This window comes from Trachemys scripta, chromosome 1, assembly GCF_013100865.1.
Source record: "Trachemys scripta elegans isolate TJP31775 chromosome 1, CAS_Tse_1.0, whole genome shotgun sequence".
Classification (NCBI taxonomy): domain Eukaryota; kingdom Metazoa; phylum Chordata; order Testudines; family Emydidae; genus Trachemys; species Trachemys scripta.
Window position 1 is genome coordinate 238,299,311 of NC_048298.1, and position 19,416 is coordinate 238,318,726.

At 43.2% G+C, this 19,416-nt stretch overlaps 1 protein-coding gene across 2 annotated transcripts in view; it reads right to left on the reverse strand.

Moving 5' to 3' along the window:
• Window positions 1-19,416, reverse strand: part of CUL4A (cullin 4A) — an 86,366-nt gene that overhangs the window by 24,083 nt on the left and 42,867 nt on the right. Inside the window, exons 10-15 of one of the 2 annotated variants that reach the window (XM_034758128.1) lie at window positions 16,913-17,031; window positions 14,349-14,541; window positions 12,719-12,823; window positions 3,297-3,407; window positions 2,280-2,365; window positions 1,173-1,280 (exon numbers count right to left, since the gene is read on the reverse strand). In XM_034758128.1, coding sequence (XP_034614019.1) covers window positions 1,173-1,280; window positions 2,280-2,365; window positions 3,297-3,407; window positions 12,719-12,823; window positions 14,349-14,541; window positions 16,913-17,031 — 722 coding nt within the window. Of the gene's footprint in view, window positions 1-1,172; window positions 1,281-2,279; window positions 2,366-3,296; window positions 3,408-12,718; window positions 12,824-14,348; window positions 14,542-16,912; window positions 17,032-19,416 lie in introns of those variants that run through there. The other variant, XR_004644033.1, reaches the window with a different exon arrangement.

Sequence of the window (19,416 nt, forward strand, 5' to 3'; positions counted from 1 at the left end):
AATAAATAACTTTTATGGTTAAGTTGGTTGCTTCTCTCTCTCTTGCTGAACTTTACTCTTCTGTGTTTTTAGCTTCCCCCATTTACTCTACAGCAACGCTTCTTTTACCTAAGCTAAAGATCCCTGCAGCACCCAAAATACTGTGGAGTTTGCTCATCAAGTAGGTTACTGCCAGTACAATTGTGATGTGAGAGTGGGGAAAGGGACATGCTGAATCTGGGACCCATAAGGCTAACAGCTTGAAAGTGCTGCTTGACCAATCCATGAAGCCCAGGGGCATACAGGTCTGTCTCATCTTATGCTGGGGTTACGTTCCGTGGTCAGCGCGTAAAGCGAAAAACGCGTATAGTCAAAATTACACTGAGTGTAATGGCAGGCGGAATCACCCGCACTACAGGAACAGTATTTAAATTGTTATTTTTGTCTTTTTTTTTTGTCTTTGCCGACCATATAAAGCTGAATTCGCGCATGTTAAATGCGCGTAAGATGCGACAGTCCCGTATAAAAAAAGTCAGCTTGAAAGTGCTGCTTCATCCAGCCCAGTGAGTCCAGAGACATATAAGGGGTCAGCTTGACAGTGCTGATTGACCCGGTCCGCTCAGACTTGCTCTGTTAATGTATGTGTCTGTGTGTGTGTGTTCATCCAGTTTTGGGGCTGGAGAAACCCAGCCCTAAGGAAACCTAGGTCCTGCAAGATAGCGCCATTGAAAGGGGACTTGCAGCAGGGAGAAGTAGAGCTCCATATAAAAACACAAGTGACACAAACAGTTCATTGATAAAATTACAAAATCCCCTTCCCCAGAAGAGTAACCCGAATAAATGAGCATACCCCAAAGTAATGGGCATATCTGTAACAGTGCAGCCTCACCACTGAGTCCATGTCCCGGGGGAGGGAGGGGCTGCAGGGTGATCTCCCACCTCTGTGCAGTCTGTGGCCTGTGCTCCCCACTGCCATGCTGGAGCCTCCACGTTTATTTATTGACAAAATTTTCAGAATTTTAAAATATTGTGTGCATAATTTTTAATTTTTTGGTGCAGAATTCCCTCAGGCGTACTAGTCTAGTTATACATAATTGAAAACAGTTATAATTGGATGTGTTAGGCAACCTAAATATTGAAATTCCTAGTCCTCTGCCATGATAGACTGCAAATTCTAGTTCTAAAAGACTCACCTCTGGAGTTAAGTGGACTTCCACGGGTGTATAGGTTGGCCAATATCCCATAGTAAGTATATTTACCGTCAGGTCTATATTGCCTGGATCACTTTGGTTCTGCATATACTAAAATAAAACAAAATTAAAAAACCCAAACCTGTTAAAAATTCTGCTAACACAATAAATCAAAAATAAACTTGGAAAAGTAAATCAATATATGGCTTCTGTTAATATCTGGAATACTGATTTTTTTTTTTTAAACAGTGAATTAATTTTGGCACAATGAATTAATTCCGGCAAGTCATTAAAACACCCAAAGAGCTGACTATAAACCAAAGTTGAATTTATAAAGCATTTCTCATTGGAGCACTGTGCAATACAAAAATCTGTGATCAAAAACAATTAACTGCTACAGCAAACATAGATGCTCTTAATTTTTTAAAATACTGATTCCAGTTGGAAATTATGGACAGTATCAGGAAGTTTTCTAGAGGTGATGTCCACAGTTGGAAAATGCTCTAACTCCCACTGTCCGAAAGTCATGCAAAGGCACACTACTACATACCTAAGCAATTCAGAACATAGTGAATGGTTGGGAACAAAACAGACAATATGATTATCTATTAGATCTGTTCTTCTAAAGGACTTCAAAGTCAAAAGAATTTTAAAAAATCCATACAAAAACATTTAAGGGATGTTAAGAAGATACACCATGGTACATTTTAAAGAAATGCAGTCTAGACAGCACTTGGGCTGGGCATCCAGAGAACATAACAGCAACAATCCAGTCTGTATGGCGCAAGAACATTCATCACCAGATGTAGGTCATTCATACTGAACTAATCACAACCTGGCAATAATTCCCACATGATAAAATGGAGTCTTAAAATCAATTTTAGAGATGGGTCTAATAATAAATTTAGTGGCAATACTACATTCAGGCTTTATTATTAAGAGTTAAAACAAAATCAAATGAAACTGTAGGGTCAGATAACGTCCCAGCAGATATGCTGAACTATAAACAATCTGTGGAAAATCTGTTTTGTCATGGTTTAATTCAATACAATTATGTGATATCATCCTAGCTAGTGTAAATATACCATGCATAAGTGAAGTTAAATTTACCTGCTTAAACTGAATCATGACATCTTTTGAAAGTTCCATATCCTTGAACATTCCCTCCAGTTTACTGGTGAAAGCAGCACCACATTCTGTCACAAATTAAAGCAAAGTTTCCATGATTATAACCAACATAAAACAAGTAATAAAGGCTTAAGCTTAATGTTGGGCTAGTGTGACGGTCCCTGGGATGCAAATCCAGATAAGCTGAGGCTCCCATCTTCTGCTTCTTACTCATCTTTACAATTTCCTTTGTTCTACTTCCCTTACAATTGTTCACCGCCTTTTCACTAGAAAATCACTTCAAGCTATTTTACTAGTGCTTGAAGTGTAAACCTTAGTTAAAATAGCAAGCTGTGTGCAAATCCTGCATAACTATACCACTGTGACAGGGTTCAGGTGCAAACCCAGACCAGTGAGGGGTTGTGTCACCACTTGCCCTGCAAACCTGGGTGCCTCACAATGCTTTGCTGCTGTTGCTCCCAACTAGGGACACACTCAGACAGCCTATCAGCATGCAGATCACACCCTGAGTGTCTGTGTGCTAAAAAGCAACAGAGAGGGTCCTGTGCCCTGATTCAGCAGCTCTGACTCCAGCAGCCTATTTATAGCCCCACAACCCCACTTTGGCTTCCACCAGCTTTGGTTATAACACTTTCAGGGTGACCCCAACACACTGCCAATCCCAAATTTTCTCCAATCCATGTGCTCTGTAGTGTCCAGCCCTCTCCTGGACAGATCAGAGAAATTATAAGGTTAGTCTGTTCTCTAAAGTCCCCAAAGCACAGCACAGCTTAATGTCACAGATTTCCAAAAGAACTCCACTCCCATTTAGGCACCTACATTAAAATTTCACATTTCCTCGAGTACATAGCAATCAGTAGTTCCTACTCTGAACAGTGGGAGCCATACGGTGCTCAGTGCTTTTGAAAATTTGGCCCAGTCACTTTAACATAAATATAAATAAAGGTTCAGGTTTAAAACATAAAGGAAGTAAAAAATTCAACATTTGCAGCTGCTCACCATGTTTAAGCTTTGACAGCATTGACTTCTCAGCATCTACTGATGCACTTTTTCCAACCAGCAGTCTTTTGGCCAAATCTTTCTTATAAAATGCCTCAAACACATCTTTACCTGTATGGAGAGAAAACCACAAAAAACCTTGAGAAATCAAACATTACACCTTTACTACTTATCTTCAATTATACAGAATGTCCTTTCTCTTGACTTGCTGAAAAGCGGAAAAAAGTTACATATCTGTACAGTAACTGTTTGAGATGTGCTGTGCACATATACGTTTCACTAGAGTTGTACGTGCTCCCAACACACTTGAGTTGCAGATTTTTGCCTGCACTAGGCTGCACACATGCCCCCTGCTCTCCTCACAGACCAAGTCGAGGATTACCACCATCTCCCTTTCTGTTCCCTCATACCACAGTTTAACATCCGAAGCAGTGGGGAAACTAGGAGAGATTATGGAAGGTATATGAGCACAGCGTATCTCAAAGAATAACAATTACCATGCAGGTAAAGCAAGCATTTTTTCTCCTTCGAATGATTCTGTGCATATACATTCAACTTTGGATTATTTGAACAAGAGATCAAAACACTGACTTACCAAAGTTGGCGTCATCTCATGAAGCTTGAGAAATAGTTGTATGTGGAGAAGGTACATTAAAGATGACCATGTTGCTGCCTTGCAGATGTCTAGGAATATTGCTCAGTAAGGTAATCAAAAGGTAAGAAGATAGAAAAGTCATTCTGTATTGCTGAGAAGTGAAGTGGATTCTTAATGAACTAACTGAAAGGCCAGATGATTTCAGATGCAGTAGGTAGTCCAGTATGTATGTATTCTTTATATAGTGAGGAAATAGTGGGATGGCACCGAGATCAAAAGTTTCTTCCATTGTGTGGCGTATGTGGCCCTGGTGGAGTCCCTTCTGCTACTCATCAAGATGGCTTGGACTTCTCAGGACAATAATCTCTCTCACATATTCAAGCAGAAATTATCCATTCAGTGAGGTGGAGAGATTTAAGGTTAGGATTCAGACACCTGTCTGAGTTTTGACATAGGAGATCCTTGACCAGGGTAAAATTATCAGTGGCCTGATAGAGAGCTGATGTTAGTCCATGAACCAATATTGTCATGGCCAAGCTGGTGCCACAAGGATTTATGTTGCCTGGTCTCTTTTCAACTTCCTGGAGTACTCTTGGAATGTGAGGAACTGAGGGGAATGCACAGAGCAGATGACTGGACCAGAGAAGAAGAAAGGCATCCAGGATGGAACTTGGGCTGCAGCCCACTCTGAAGCAAAATTCCCTGCATCTGTTGTTGAGGTTGGTCACAAATAAGTTTATTATTTGGGTACCCCCCCGTTGGAAGATCTGGAGAAGAACATCCTTCCTGACTGACCGCTTGTGTTGGTCAAGTTTCCACTGAGGGTATCTACAACAGTGTTCCTCACCCCTGGAATGTAAAGCTTTTAGCGAAATCTTGTTTCTTATACAGAGATTCCACAGGCAATTCGCTTGTTGGAGCAGTTGAGATGACCCTGCAACCCCCTTGCTTGTTCAGATAAAACATGCTAGTGGTATTGTCCATCAGAACTTAAACTGGTTCCTGATGGTGGATATAAATGTCTTGCAGGCTTGATGAATAGCACAGAGCTCTAACACTTTTATGTGGAGTGAGACCTCCTGAGGTTACCAAAGAACTAGTGCCTGGAGCTGACCGAGATGACCCTCCCAGCCTTTGGTGAATGCATCTGTTACCAGAGTCATAGTCTGTTCTGGTGGCAAAAAGAGAGCCCCATTGCAGACATTCAGAGGGTCTATCCAGTAGTCCAGTGACTGAAGCTCTTATGCAGGTATGCAAATCAACATGTCTAGTGAATACCACTCAGTCAGTATGCTGAGGAACCCCAGGCTTGCAGACAGTGGAGGTGAGGTCTGGCATGCAGAATCACATGTGCATGAAGCCACATACTCCAATAGTTGTAAGCAAAAATAAACTTGTCTTTGAGTTGGATGTGAGGTTTTAGGCCCAAAAAAACTATGGACTGAATCCTGTCCACAGGAAGGTACCCACAGCAGTTATGGCGTTAAGGACTGCCCCTATGAAAAGTTATTCATTGTGTGGTCATAACCTGAGTTTGTCTATATTCAATTTCAGGCCTGGACCAGAGAGCAGCGGTCTGATGACAAAGATGCTGTTTTGAACATGGGCACTTGATCTTCCCCAAACTAGCCAACTGTCCAGGTAAGGAAATATCTGAACACCTACTGTGACAGTGGGGTACAGGAGTCTGGTAGAGGGCAAATATACTGGTCACTGGATGAGTAGTTTTCTGTTCCCTGAGTGACCAGAGCAGGGGCTGCACTAGAGTAATTAGGAACCTGCTAGAACCAGTTAAGGCAGGCAGGTTAATTAGGACACCTGGAGCCAATTAAGAAGAAGCTGCTAGAATCAATTAAGGCAGGCTAATCAGGGCACCTGGGTTTTAAAAGGAGATCACTTCAGTTTGTGGTGCAAGTGTGAGGAGCGGGGAGCAAGAGGCGCAAGGAGCTGAGAGTGAGAGGGTGTGCTGCTGGAGGACTGAGGAGCACAAGCATTATCAGACACCAGGAGGAAGGTCCTGTGGTGAGAATAAGGAAGGTGTTTGGAGGAGGCCATGAGGAAGTAGCCCAGGGAGTTGTAGCTATCATGCAACTGTTACAGGAGGCACTATAGACAGCTGCAGTCCACAGGGCCCTGGGTTGGAACCCGGAGTAGAGGGCGGGACCGGGTTCCCCCCAAACCTCCCAATTGACCTGGACTGTGGGTTCTTCCAGAGGGGAAGGTCTCTGGGCTGTTCCCCAACCCACATGGTGAATCTCTGAGGCAAGAAAATCCGCCAATAAGCGCAGGACCCACCAAGATACAGGAGGAACTTTGTCACACTATGCAATGCAGATTGGCTACCACCACCATCATGCACTTGGCAAAGGTTCTTAGGGTCGAAGATAACCCGAACGGAAGCTCTGTGTAAAGGTAGTTGTTGTTGCTTGCTATGAACTGAAGAATCTGTCTGTGGCCAGGATGTATTGCCACATGAAAGTAACCATCATGCAAACAAGGGCAGTATACCAATCTCTAGGGAAGGGATAATGGAAGCAAAGGTGACCGTCCTGAACTTGATCTTACTGATGAACCGGTTTAGGTTTCTGAGGTCTAGAATGGGACAAAGACCACAAGATTTTGGGGAATCAGGAAGTACTGGAAATAAAAACCTTTTATTGGTAAGGTACTTCCTCTCTGCTCCCAACTCAGAAAAAGACTGCACTTCTGGAATCAATACAGTCTTGTAAAATGAGTCCCTAAAAATGACAGGGAAGGTGGACTGAGGAAGAGGAAGGAGCTGAACTGGGTAAAGTATTCCTTTTTCACAGCTGTACACCCACTTGTATGATGTGATCTGCTTCCGAACACTGTGAGAGAGAGAGAGAGAGAGAGAGAGAGAGAGAGAGAGAGAGAGAAAGGAAGTATTCAAAGGGAAGGAGATGAGATATGGTCGGTGTACTGTCCTCAATAGAGTACTCAAAACAACTGCTTCAAAGCTGCAGTGGTCTGGTAAGAAGGGCCTGTTGTGGATGAATCCGACTGATGACATCTCTAGGAGGTTTAAACCTTCCTTTGGAAGTATCCTGAGACATCTGCTAAGAGGTCTTGTAGTATGACTGAGGTTTAAATGGTTTCTTCTTTGTTACTGGGGTGTAAACCCCCAATGACGGGAGGTCACTCATGGATCTTTTAAGGTGCACATGGCATCATCCTTTTCTGGGGAAACACTGAACTCTTTGAAGGCTAAATCTCCTATTGTATTTTGCAACTTTCTTGGGATGGCAGAGGGTTGCAGCCAAGAGGAGAATCTCATCAAGATAGGTGTAGCCAAGGAGCATGAGGCAGCATCAGCTGTATCAATGGCTGCTTGAAGCAATGTTCAGGTAGCAAGGTGTCCTTAAGAAACTAATGGCCAAAAATACTTCTCTGTACTCCTCAGGCAACTTGTCTGCAAACTTGGACACTGCTGACCAATTAAGAAAAGTGTATTTAACCAACAGTGCCTGGTAATTTGACACTTGCTGGCAGTGGTATAGGCCTTCCTGCCATACAAGTCCAGTCTTTTAAACTCCTTGTTGTTAGTGTCCCTGGGGTGAGACTGCCGGGCACACTTAGTAGTGGCCATAATCTCAAGGAAGTCAGGAGTAGGATAGAAAAGAAATAATCAAAGTATTGCTGAGGAACATGATAGCGCCTAGTCACCTGCTGGCAGTGGGTGGGATAGAGGCTGGCGTCTGCCAGAGGGAACTGACTGGTTCCAGCAAAGGCTTCATTAATGGGAAGGGTGATCATTCTTGGGGAAGAGACCTGTAAGATGTCTAGGAGCTTGTGTGGGTTATCTTGTACAAGCACCACCTGTAGTCCCAAAGATATGGCCACCCTTCGCATAAAGCCCTGGAATTTTAAAATCTTCCAGAAGAGATGTTGATTCCAGGGTGACAGCCTCATCCAGAGAAGAAAAGAAATATTTGGGGCAGGGGGCATGAAGAGATTCCCCCATTATCTTCCCTTCTTCTGTAGGCTCCAACAAAGAAAGAGGTAGAGGGACAGCAGAAGAAGCTTCCCTAGAAGTGCATGGTATGGATAAAGGTGATCTTGTAGATTGGAACTCTTCTGAGAGGGTCTAGACCAGAGGTGGGCAAACTACGGCCCGCAGGACTGTCCTGCCCGGCCCCTGAGCTCCTGGCTGGGGAAGCTGGCCCCTCCCCCGCTGTCCCTCCTCCCCTGCAGCCTCACCTCGCCACGCCACCAGCGCTCTGGCCTGCTACTCCTGCCGGGCAGCATGGCTAGCTGCGAGCTTCTGCTGCTCTGAGAAGCATGGTAAGGGGGTGGGGGGTTGGATAAGAGGTAGGGGGTCGCCGGGGACAAGGAGCGGGGCGGTTGGATAGGGGGGGCAGTCAGGGGACAAAGAGCAGGGAGGTTGAATAGGGGGTGGGGTCCTGGAGGGTGGTCAGGGGACAAGGAGCAGGAGGGGTTGGATGGGTCAGGAGTTCTGAGGGGGGCAGGAGCCAGGCTGTTTGGGGAGGCACAGCCTTCCCTACCCGGCCCTCCATACAGTTTCTCAACGCCGATGTGGCCCTCGGGCCAAAAAGTTTGCCCACCCCGGTCTAGACCTCCATCACAATTCAAGATGGCCCATAAGCCCACTGGAGTTATTCCACCATGCTGGGGCTTCCTTGTAAGAGTGCCAGTCATGACTTTCAGATTAGTTTCTCTGGAACAAGGTTAGTAAAATGATGTAAAAAGACCTTGGAGGGGATCTTGGTGTCTCATGGTCTAAGTCTGAAGAGATGCAACTCTCCCTAGTAAATAGAGGAGCAGTCTCTGTTGGTGTTTGTGTAGGTCTCTGTGCTGGAGAAACATGGTGCTGCCCCAATAGCACCCACACAGAAGCAGCATCTGAGGGAGCAGGTGGCAGTGGGCAAGACAGCTGGAACATCAAGATAGACAAGGTAGTGCCTATACACGAATGCAAGAAGCCTGCGAAACAAGCAGGGAGAACTGGAAGTCCTGGCACAGTCAAGGAACTATGATGTGATTGGAATAACAGAGACTTGGTGGGATAACTCACATGACTGGAGTACTGTCATGGATGGATATAAACTGTTCAGCAAGGACAGGCAGGGCAGAAAAGGTTGGGAAATTGCATTGTAAGTAAGAGAGGAGTATGACTGCTCAGAACTCCAGTATGAAACTGCAGAAAAACCTGAGAGTCTCTGGATTAAGTTAAGAAGTGTAAGCAACAAGGGTGATGTCGTGGTGGGAGTCTGCTATAGACCACCAGACCAGGGGGATGAGGTGGACGAGACTTTTCTCCAGCAACTAGCAGAAGTTACTAGATCGCAGGCCCTGGTTCTCATGGGAGACTTTAATCAACCTGATATCTGCTGGGAGAGCAATACAGCGGTGCACAGACAATCCAGGAAGTTTTTGGAAAGTGTAGGGGACAATTTCCTGGTGCAAGTGCTGGAGGAACCAACTAGGGGCAGAGCTCTTCTAGACCGGCTGCTCATAAACTGGGAAGAATTAGTAGGGGAAGCAAAAGTGGATGGGAACCTACGAGGCAGTGATCATGAGATGGTCGAGTTCAGGATCCTGACATAAGGACAAAAGGAGAGCAGAATATGGACCCTGGACTTCAGAAAAGCAGACTGACTCCCTCAGGGAACTGATGGGCAGGATCTCCTGGGCAAATAACATGAGGGGGAAAGGAGTCCAGGAGAGCTGGCTGTATTTTAAAGAATCCTTATTGAGGTTGCAGGAAAAAACCATCCTGATGTGTAGAAAGAATATGGCAGGCGACCAGCTTCTTAACAGTGAAATCTTTGCTGATCTTAAACAGAAAAAAGAAGCTTACAAGAAGTGGAAGATTGGACAAATAACCAGGGAGGAGTATAAAAAATATTGCTCAGGCATGCAAGAGTGAAATCAGGAAGGCCAAATCACACTTGGAGTTGCAGCTAGCAAGAGATGTTCAGAGTAACAAGAAGAGTTTCTTCAGGTATGTTAGCAACAAGAAGAAAGTCAAGGAGAGTGTGGGCCCCTTACTGAATGAGGGAGGCAACCTAATGACAGAGGATGTGGAAAAAGCTAATGTACTCAATGCTATTTTTTGCCTCTGTCTTCACAAACAAGGTCAGCTCCCAGACTGCTGCACTGGGCAGCAAAGTATGGGGAAGTGGTGACCAGCCCTCTGTGGAGAAAGAAGTGGTCCGGGACTATTTAGAAAAACTGGACGAGCACAAGTCCATGGGGCCGGATGCGCTGCATCCGAGGGTGCTAAAGGAGTTGCCGGATGTGACTGAAGAGCCGTTGGCCATTATCTTTGAAAACTCATGGCGATCGGGGGAGGTCCCAAATGACTGGAAAAAGGCTAATGTAGTGCCCATCTTTAAAAAAGGGAAGGAGGAGGATCCGGGGAACTACAGGCCAGTCAGCCTCACCTCAATCCCTGGAAAAATCATGGAGCAGGTCCTCAAGGAATCAATTCTGAAGCACTTAGAGGAGAGGAAAATGATCAGGAACAGTCAGCATGGATTCACCAAGGGCAAGTCATGCCTGACTAACCTAATTGCCTTCTATGAGGAGATAACTGGGTCTGTGGATGAGGGGAAAGCAGTGGATGTGTTATTCCTTGACTTTAGCAAAGCTTTTGATACGGTCTCCCACAGTATTCTTGCCAGCAAGTTAAAGTAGTATGGGCTGGATGAATGGACTATAAGGTGGACAGAAAGCTGGTTAGATCGTCGGGCTCAATGGGTAATGATCAATGGCTCCATGTCTAGTTGGCAGCCAGTTTCAAGCGGAGTGCCCCAAGGGTCAGTCTTGGGGCCGGTTTTGTTCAATATCTTCATAAATGATCTGGACGATGGTGTGGACTGCACTCTCAACAAGTTTGCAGATGATACTAAACTGTGAGGAGTGGTAGATACGCTGGAGGGTAGGGATAGGATACAGAGGGACCTGGACAAATTAGAGGATTGGGCCAAAAGAAACCAGATGAGGTTCAACAAGGACAAGTGCAAAGTTCTGCACTTAGGACGGAAGAATCTCATTCACTGTTACAGACTAGGGACCGAATGGCTAGGAAGCAGTTCTGCAGAAAAGGACCTAGGGGTTACAGTGGACGAGAAGCTGGATACGAGTCAACAGTGTGCCCTTGTTGCCAAGAAGGCTAACGGCATTTGGGGCTGTATAAGTAGAGGCATTGCCAGCAGATCGAGGGACATGATCATTCCCCTCTATTCGACATTGGTGAGGCCTCTGTACACACTTCCTCCTCAGGCTTTTGGTATACCTCTCACTGGGCTCTGCAAATAGTCCTTTGAAACATAAGAGTTATATGAATATCCACAAGCCTTCACCTCTTCCAACAGGGCTCCCCCAAATCCTCTCCTTAGGTTTCAGGTTCCACCACCCCTTGGTGTAGAGGTACCAGAAGAATGTTTCAGATGCAGGGTTCACTTTTCTTCCAGGCAATACATAGCTTCTTCAAAGTATTCTTCCCCCCCAAACCATATCTGACTCCTTCATTGGGATCTGCCAAGAGGAACCCAATGCTACCACAGCAGTTCTACTTCAGATCTCCCAGCACAGAGACTTCCAAGCACCCCCTGGGCCACTCTCCCACTGATAGAGTGGTTTGGTTGTATAGAATAGCTATGCCACTTTATTAGTGGGTGAGAAGCCCAGGAGAGAGCAGGGAGAGCTTGGGAGTCTCTGCTGAGAGATATGAAGGGAAATAGCTGGTGACTATAAGTCCCAGAATATCTGTCCTTAAAGGGCCAAGACCCAGAAACTTGAGTACTCAGCAACACGTGCCCTTAATGTCCTGCTATGACCTATGTACTAGATTTCACAAAAAAGAAATATTAGTATTTTGACCTAGCCTTTTAGTTCATTTAAAAACTTTAAAATTATACATATACATATATTAAAAGAAAGATAATAAAAAACAAAAAATGTAGTCGCAGTTTCATATTTAGCATATCAAATTAAGATTAATCTCTTAGCCTCAAAAATATGTATTTCCTTCATCACCTCTGCCAGGATTTTCTTTGGTTTTGACAAACAAAAATCAGTCTGCACACAGTTCTATTTTATGGTGAACATCTGCTGTCTGGATTGCTATATAATAATAATTCTGGAAAATAGCTCCATAGCAAGAGCAAAGAGGGGTAAAAAGAGGGACGCCCTGCCTACATCTCCTATATAAAGGGCACAATATTAGAAACTGCAACTATTTGGACTTAAAAAGCTTTTTCTCTTTAGTTTAGAAATTTAGGATTTAGCCCATTTTTCTCCCCTAAAACAGCCAGCAAGTCGTTCAATTAGACACGGTGATATGCTTTTCCTGCTGTTCATTTTAGCAGAAAGGTCCAGCTAAAGTGCTTATCTTTTTTATTATTTGGTACAAAGTCATTTTTGGAAAGTGCACTGCAGTAAGCGGTCGAGCACTACAGTGACATCCTCTCTTCTCTCTACCTTGACCCACTCTGTTTGCATCCTTATGTAAGGGAGGGATTGGGGATGAAAAGGATGAGCCACTGTTTGCTGGGCTCCCACATACTCTATCTGGGAAGCCAGTGAAGGGAAACTGTGTGTGTGTGGGTGGGGGGGGGGGGAATGCTATCAGTGACCTTCTCAGCTTCCTGATCAGAGGCCACGTTTAACCTGTGGTCTTTGTGCAGAGCTCCCACTAACATCAGTCTCTAATTTTGTAGTCCCAGTTTATAGACTCTTAAACCCATCACAAGTTTGTCACTGCTGCACTAAATCAATTAACAATTCTAGGAGTAGCATTGAAGATCATCTTTTAATCACATCAATTTTAAACCCTTCTTACCATGAATGAATCTGAATATTATCATGATTTTGTCAAGGATTCTTTCCAGCTCTTCATCTGTTGCTTCCTTATTTCCAGCTCTTAACTTTGAATCCACATGTTTTGCTACAAATAAATAAAAAAATTGAGGAGCTTAAAATAAAAATCCCTCTAAAATTACTGTAATGTTTCCACTTCTAATATTACTGATATTAAAACATTGGTGAAATGCCAAATGTTCTGTTTTGTAATCAATTTTCCCTCCTCCAAAGTCAGTGGAATTATATTCAAGTATTATGTTATTAGTGGAAAAATTTATGCCACAAAGGATCTGACCAAGATAAAGATTAATACAACAAATTAGCTTTTAAAATGAATGTACTAAAACACTAGAATCTTCATGATATGTTCACTACAAGAACATTACTTGTTGATAGACAATGTTTTGGAATTATGCAATGCATATGAATGTATTATATGAGAAACAAAAACAACACAAAGACGACTATTTTTGTAGACCTTTACCATGCCCTCTGGCTCTCACCAAAACTTAAACAGAAGCGATGCTTTCAAGTTAGTAGCTTGATAATGGTAGAAAAAAATACAATTATGCCATGAATTTTAATTAAGGTATAGAAAGCCATATGAATATCCCTACTCTGGGTTTTACTAGGTTACGTGTCAGTGGGATGAGAAGGAAGCCATTGTAACAGCTGAGGATACAGTACCCACAAGTGGCAATAAGCCCATATCACTGCTTTGCACATGTCAAATAGTATTCAGTCACCTTTCCTATGCAAGGGTATTTTTTAGAAAGCCATTTTTCAGGTTAGCAGGCAAAAGCAAAAGAATATGGTATAGACAGAAACTAAGGGGCAGATCCTCAGCTAATGTAAATTGCAGGAGCTCCATTGACTTCAAAGTCAGAGCTATGACAATTTACGCCACCTGTGGATCTGTCCCCATACTACTTATTCTGAAACATTTTAAATACTCTTTGTCTAATGTACACTAACTGATTAAGCTTCCCTTTCCTGACTTCTGAGGTCCTGAGCAATTTTCTTCTTTACAACTCAGTCTTCCTATAACTGAATGCTTTTAAAATTGGTGCTCTCCTGAGTTTAGCTCAGGGGAAAAAACAATCGGACAACCAAAAAAACTCCACTATTTCTTCCTTCTTAGGCATATTTTTCTTAGCATTGTCTATCAGACTGTATGGGAAACTGAGGTTTTAAACACCAGTATAAGCCTCATCCATAAGACATACCCACTATTCTATTCTGAAGAAATAGTTAAATTTCTTTTTCTAATAGCTACTCTTCCCCCTTAGCAACGTACTCTGCTTTAGGAAATTAGCCACACGGGTTTCTAAGCAACTGTCAGCATCAGTGACAATGTAAGCAAGTAGGGGTGCAGCAATAGCAGGAGTTAACATGCTCCGTCACGTGACTGAGCACACACCTGACAAACACATCCAGACTTTTACCTGGATCCCATGACATATCCAGACTAATTTTTGCCTGGTATCCCAAAAGCAATTCTTCCAGTGGGCTATGCATTGCATTGCTATTATACTAGCATACTCAGTATGCTTTAGATTATTATGCTTTCTATAGGTTTTAGAAATATTTTACAGAAAAATATTTTGTACCTATCAATTCTGCAGGCTTATTTGGTCTCTTGTTGATAAATGTTTCAAAGGATTCCTTCATCAAGTTTATAAATTTCTCATTTTTCTGAAAGCACGCTTCTATGATATGGTCCACTTTATCCTTAAAATCTAGTAGCTCTTGCACCATATCCTTGTCCTTTTCAGGATTAACCACTATTGTTGTCCCAAAGTTCTGTAAAAACAAACACTTTTGATAATCAAATACTTCATTGCTACCTATCTCCCCCCACAGACACATACACCCTTATGGAATTTAGCAATTGGAAAATTTTATCAGAGGCGCTTAATAATAATTGAAATCTTAAAAAGCTGTTAAAAATGATGAGATGCATTGAAATTTAAACACAAAACCAAAAAAATCCAAACACACATTAATGGATTTCAAACAGCAATGTTTAAGAGATCACTTACATTTAAAACAGAAACTAAACAAAAATTACGTATTAGACATGGTTGTACACACACAAGTTTACAGTTAAATACATGATTTACGTAAAAGAGTATGTGAAAAAGTGTAGCAAGAATGTTCAGTGTAATGAAAACCTTTGCATGACTTTTTTTTTAAACCCACTGAACTGTTTATTTGCAGAAATAACTGGATATGATTTAGCTGCTTCTGGTTACTCCAAGATTCTAAGGTCAACAAGGGCTACAAAAGTGAAAAAACAGAGCCGTCATCAGGTTGGGGGTGGGAGGGAAGCTATTGACTCGTAAGGACAAAATTCTTGCTTTATCATTTTTTAATCTTATCTTGTTTCTACTTGTGCCCAGCTCTCCAGTGGAATTAGAACACTATTTGTCTACTGAATCAGACAGTCTACACAACAGTGTTTGATTGACCTGCTATTTAAGATGGTTTAAGAATGTTATTATCTGGTAATTGTCACAGTGGAGGACAGTGACCAGATTTCCAAAGTGAAAAACTGGGACAACTGCACAGAGGCAGCAGGATGGCAGATCCATGTTTTTCTATTCGCTTCTATCTTAGCCACTGTAACCGCTGAAAAACCAAAATAGGCAAGACAACTCAGACTTCCCTCTTAACAATTAAATAGCCACAGCAATAATTCATAGATATGATACTTGATGCACCGCCTTGATCCTGCCTGAATCCAACCCCTGGCTCCCAATGTCCGCATACTCCATATCTCTAGGTGCTCACATGGCCCTCATTACTGTAGTATCTGAGCAAATTTACAATCTTTAATGTACTTATCCGCACAACACCCCGAGTGGCAGAGAAGTACCATCCCCATTTTATAGATGAGGACCTGAGGCACAGAGAGGCTAAGTGACTTGCCCAAGGTCAGAGAGAGAGAGAGAGAGAGAGCGAGCGTATCTGTGGCAGAGCAGGGATTTGATCCCAGGTGCCTTAATTTGCCCTATACACTCTCTCATACCACCAGGACTCACCTCTCCAAAGTTGTCAAACCTTCCCTGTGACCTGACCCCTCCCCCATCTATTCACCAATACTTTTGACCAGTTTCCTCCTGGTGTTCATGGTTCCCTGGACTCCACCTCCAGGAGTCCTCAAAACTGGGAAATGTACAAGTTAATTAAAACTTGACCAGAAAGGGGAGTCTAGTCCTAAAATCTGGGCTGTATCAACTTTTCAGGCGGCATCAGGTCATCCTATTCACATGGGATTTTCTCTCACTATCTCTTGGAGTACACAGTCTCAAATGCCCATCAGTCTCTCTCCCATCTCGGAAGCGACAGTTGAGTGGTTACAACCAATGATATGACTATACGCTTGGTTTCCCAAATGCTAATGTTTCTGACATGCCTTCCGTAATACTACCTCACAATGCAAGACACGTGATTCCAGGAGTTTCACTGGAATGTTTTCTTATCATACAGTCAGCCCCAGCTTAAGGTTACAATTTGAAAGCATCTCCGCTAGACTGCAAGTTCTTCAGGATGAGTAAACTGTTGTATGTTTGTACAATGTCTAGTACAATGGAGATGAGACCTCTAAGTGCCACCAGAATAGATTTTTGAGAGAATTCTTCTCACTTTCAAAATAATAATTTTAAAAACCTTTAGCCTGTTAACTGTTATAACAAGCAGAAATTATTTATAACATAACAAATCTGCAGTGCTGATGGAAGTATCAGCCGAGACCTGATGTTCCAATAGTTTCAAAGGAGTGTGACTAGAGTGTCAGGAGAACTATATATTTTGAACCAAACATAACTAACTTTCCAGCCCAACATTTTCTCAAATCATATGAAGTTCTGATTTAAAAAAAAAAACCTCTTTGCACTGTCCAGTCCTGTAAAATGAACAGTTCCTAAATATGATTTTAAATCAAAATGTGTATGCACTGTGGTTTCTCATCATAGGAGCTTTCAGAATATTGCTGAACAAAATGGGTGCATTAACAAAATAAAAAACCCACATAACTGCTTAAAATATAATTTTCATGAACACAGTTGAGTGTTTTATTGGTTCTCATTACTTGTTTTTAAAAGCCAAGCAGCCACTCCACTGTGGACAGCATAAATATGAGGACAGTAAGATGCAATAAAATTTGAAATACCTTGATGTATTCACTCCAGTTTTGCAACAGGATCTGCTGCCCACCTTTTACCCGGCTGAACAGCTGGTATGTCTGGGTGAGATCTGATATTCTGTTTTCATCAAGCAGATTATCAAGTCCTAAAATAAGAAAAACCAACTTTAATGTAGTGATATAAATGCAGTTAAAGACAGAATAGAGGGTATGTGGGCTCTATGAAATAATCAATACAATTATAACATTATGGCAGCTACAATTTCTTTTGTAAAGAAGAGTTATGCTCAGTATTGACAAGTGTCTATGGACTAGATCCACAAAGGGATTTAGGCACCCAACTGCCACGTTAGGCAGCAAAGGCCAAAATCTAGATCCTTAGAACACCCCATTCAGTTGCCACCTAATCCTGCACACATCTAAATGCCCTAGGTGCCTAAGTTTCCACCGATAAAGTCCCCATAGGACCTACATTTCTGCTGATGGACGTCAACACAGCTAAGTCCTGATGCCCAAAACTAGCTCACACCTCAGTCCCAGCAGGATTAATAATATAGGAATTCCCCTGCCTATCTCACCTGTGAGATCCAACACTGCCTGGGAAGAGAGGTGCCCCCCTTATGGCCTGTAGCCCAGTGGGTAAAGCACTCAGCCAGGATGTAGGACACCAGGGTTCAAAACTCTACTTTGTCTGATCTGGAGCAGGGACTTCAATGCTGGTCTCCCACTTCCCAAGTGAGTGTCCTGATCACTGAACTAAGGAGTATTGGGTGGATGGGGGTGGTAGCCCATAGGGCTAGCTTGCCGCTATTATAATCACTGTCTTGCCTTCATTATATTCTGCCTTTATTGTATTCAGCAATAATGCAAGGAACCTAATAGGCAGGGGTGCTGGAACAATTTGTATAGTGTGGGTGCTGAGAGTTATTGAACCAAACTGTCAGCCCTGTATATAATGGAAACCACTTCAAGCCAGGGGTTGCGGCAGCACTCCCAGCACCCCTAATTCAGAACCTTTGCCTACAGGCCTGTATTCTGCAAGACACAGCATAAATAAGGCTTGAGGCCTATGAACTTTGGCATAGATAAAAGGCCCAATGGAAAATCCCAAATATAGGGGAGCTGAAAATAGAGTGTTTAAGGGGGATTTCCAACCACAGGAACATGGGTCCAACCACAAAAATGTCAGAGACAAATTGATGTTCATAGCAACAACAAAAGGTAAATTAGCTACATCTGCAGATACCTAACTACAAGAGGCCCATGGCAACAAATTGACGTATATGATAGTTAGCTGAGATCATTAACATATAGGAGAAAGACAATCCAACATTAGTAAGGTAAGGAAATACAAATAAGGAACAGGGGAGAAACCCCTACTAAATATGCACCAGACATAATGGCATCAGCATAACATATTACAAAAGTTGCATCCCAGCCTATGGGTAGTAGGAGAAAGATGTAGCTTTTGGGATGTGCCAGAATGATGGCTGCTCGTGATGAGAGGGAAGGTGACGGTGAAATTCTTAAGTAATCAATGTAATTAATACATAACCTATAGATCAGGCTACAGGGTCTCTCTCTGGCCTGGTCTACACTGAGTTTAATTCGAATTTAGCAGCGTTAAATCAAATTAACCCTGCACCCGTCCACACAACGAAGCCATTTACTTCGAAATAAAGGGCTCTTAAAATCGATTTCTATACTCCTCTCCGACAAGGGAAGTAGCGCCAAAATCGATATTGCCATTTCGAATTAGGGTCAGTGTGGCCGCAATTCGACGGAATTGGCCTCCAGGAGCTATCCCACAGCGCACCATTGTGACCGCTCAGGACAGCAATCTGAACTCGGATGCACTGGCTAGGTAGACAGGAAAAGCCCCGCAAACTTTTGAATTTCATTTCTTGTTTGCCCAGCGTGGAGCGCACAGGTGACCATGCAGAGCTCATCAGCACAGGTAATCATGCAGTCCGAGAATCTAAAAAGAGCACCAGCATGGACTGTACGGGAGGTACTATATCTGATCACTATATGGGGAGAGGATTCAGTGCTAGCAGAACTACGTTTCAAAAGACGAAATGCCAAAATTTTGAAAAAATCTCCCAGGGCATGATGGAGAGAGGTCACAATAGGGACTCATATCAGTGCCGCGTTAAAGTTAAGGAGCTCAGACAAGCCTATCAAAAAGCAGAGAAGGCAAACGGTCGCTCCGGGTCAGAGCCACAGACATGCCGCTTCTATGCTGAACTGCATGCATTTCTAGGGAGGGCCGCCACCACTACCCCACCTCTGACCGTGGATTCTGAGGCAGGGGTAATCTCAGCTATGCCTTAGGATTCTGCGGATGGGGAAGATGAGGACGACGACGACGAGCTTGCGGAGAGCACACAGCACTCCATTCTCCCCAAAAGCCAGGATCTTTTTCTCAGCCTGACTGAAGTACCCTCCCAACCTTCAGACAATGAGGCCATGGAAGGGACCTCCGGTGAGTGTACCTTTGTAAATATAAAACATGGTTTAAAAGCAAGCGT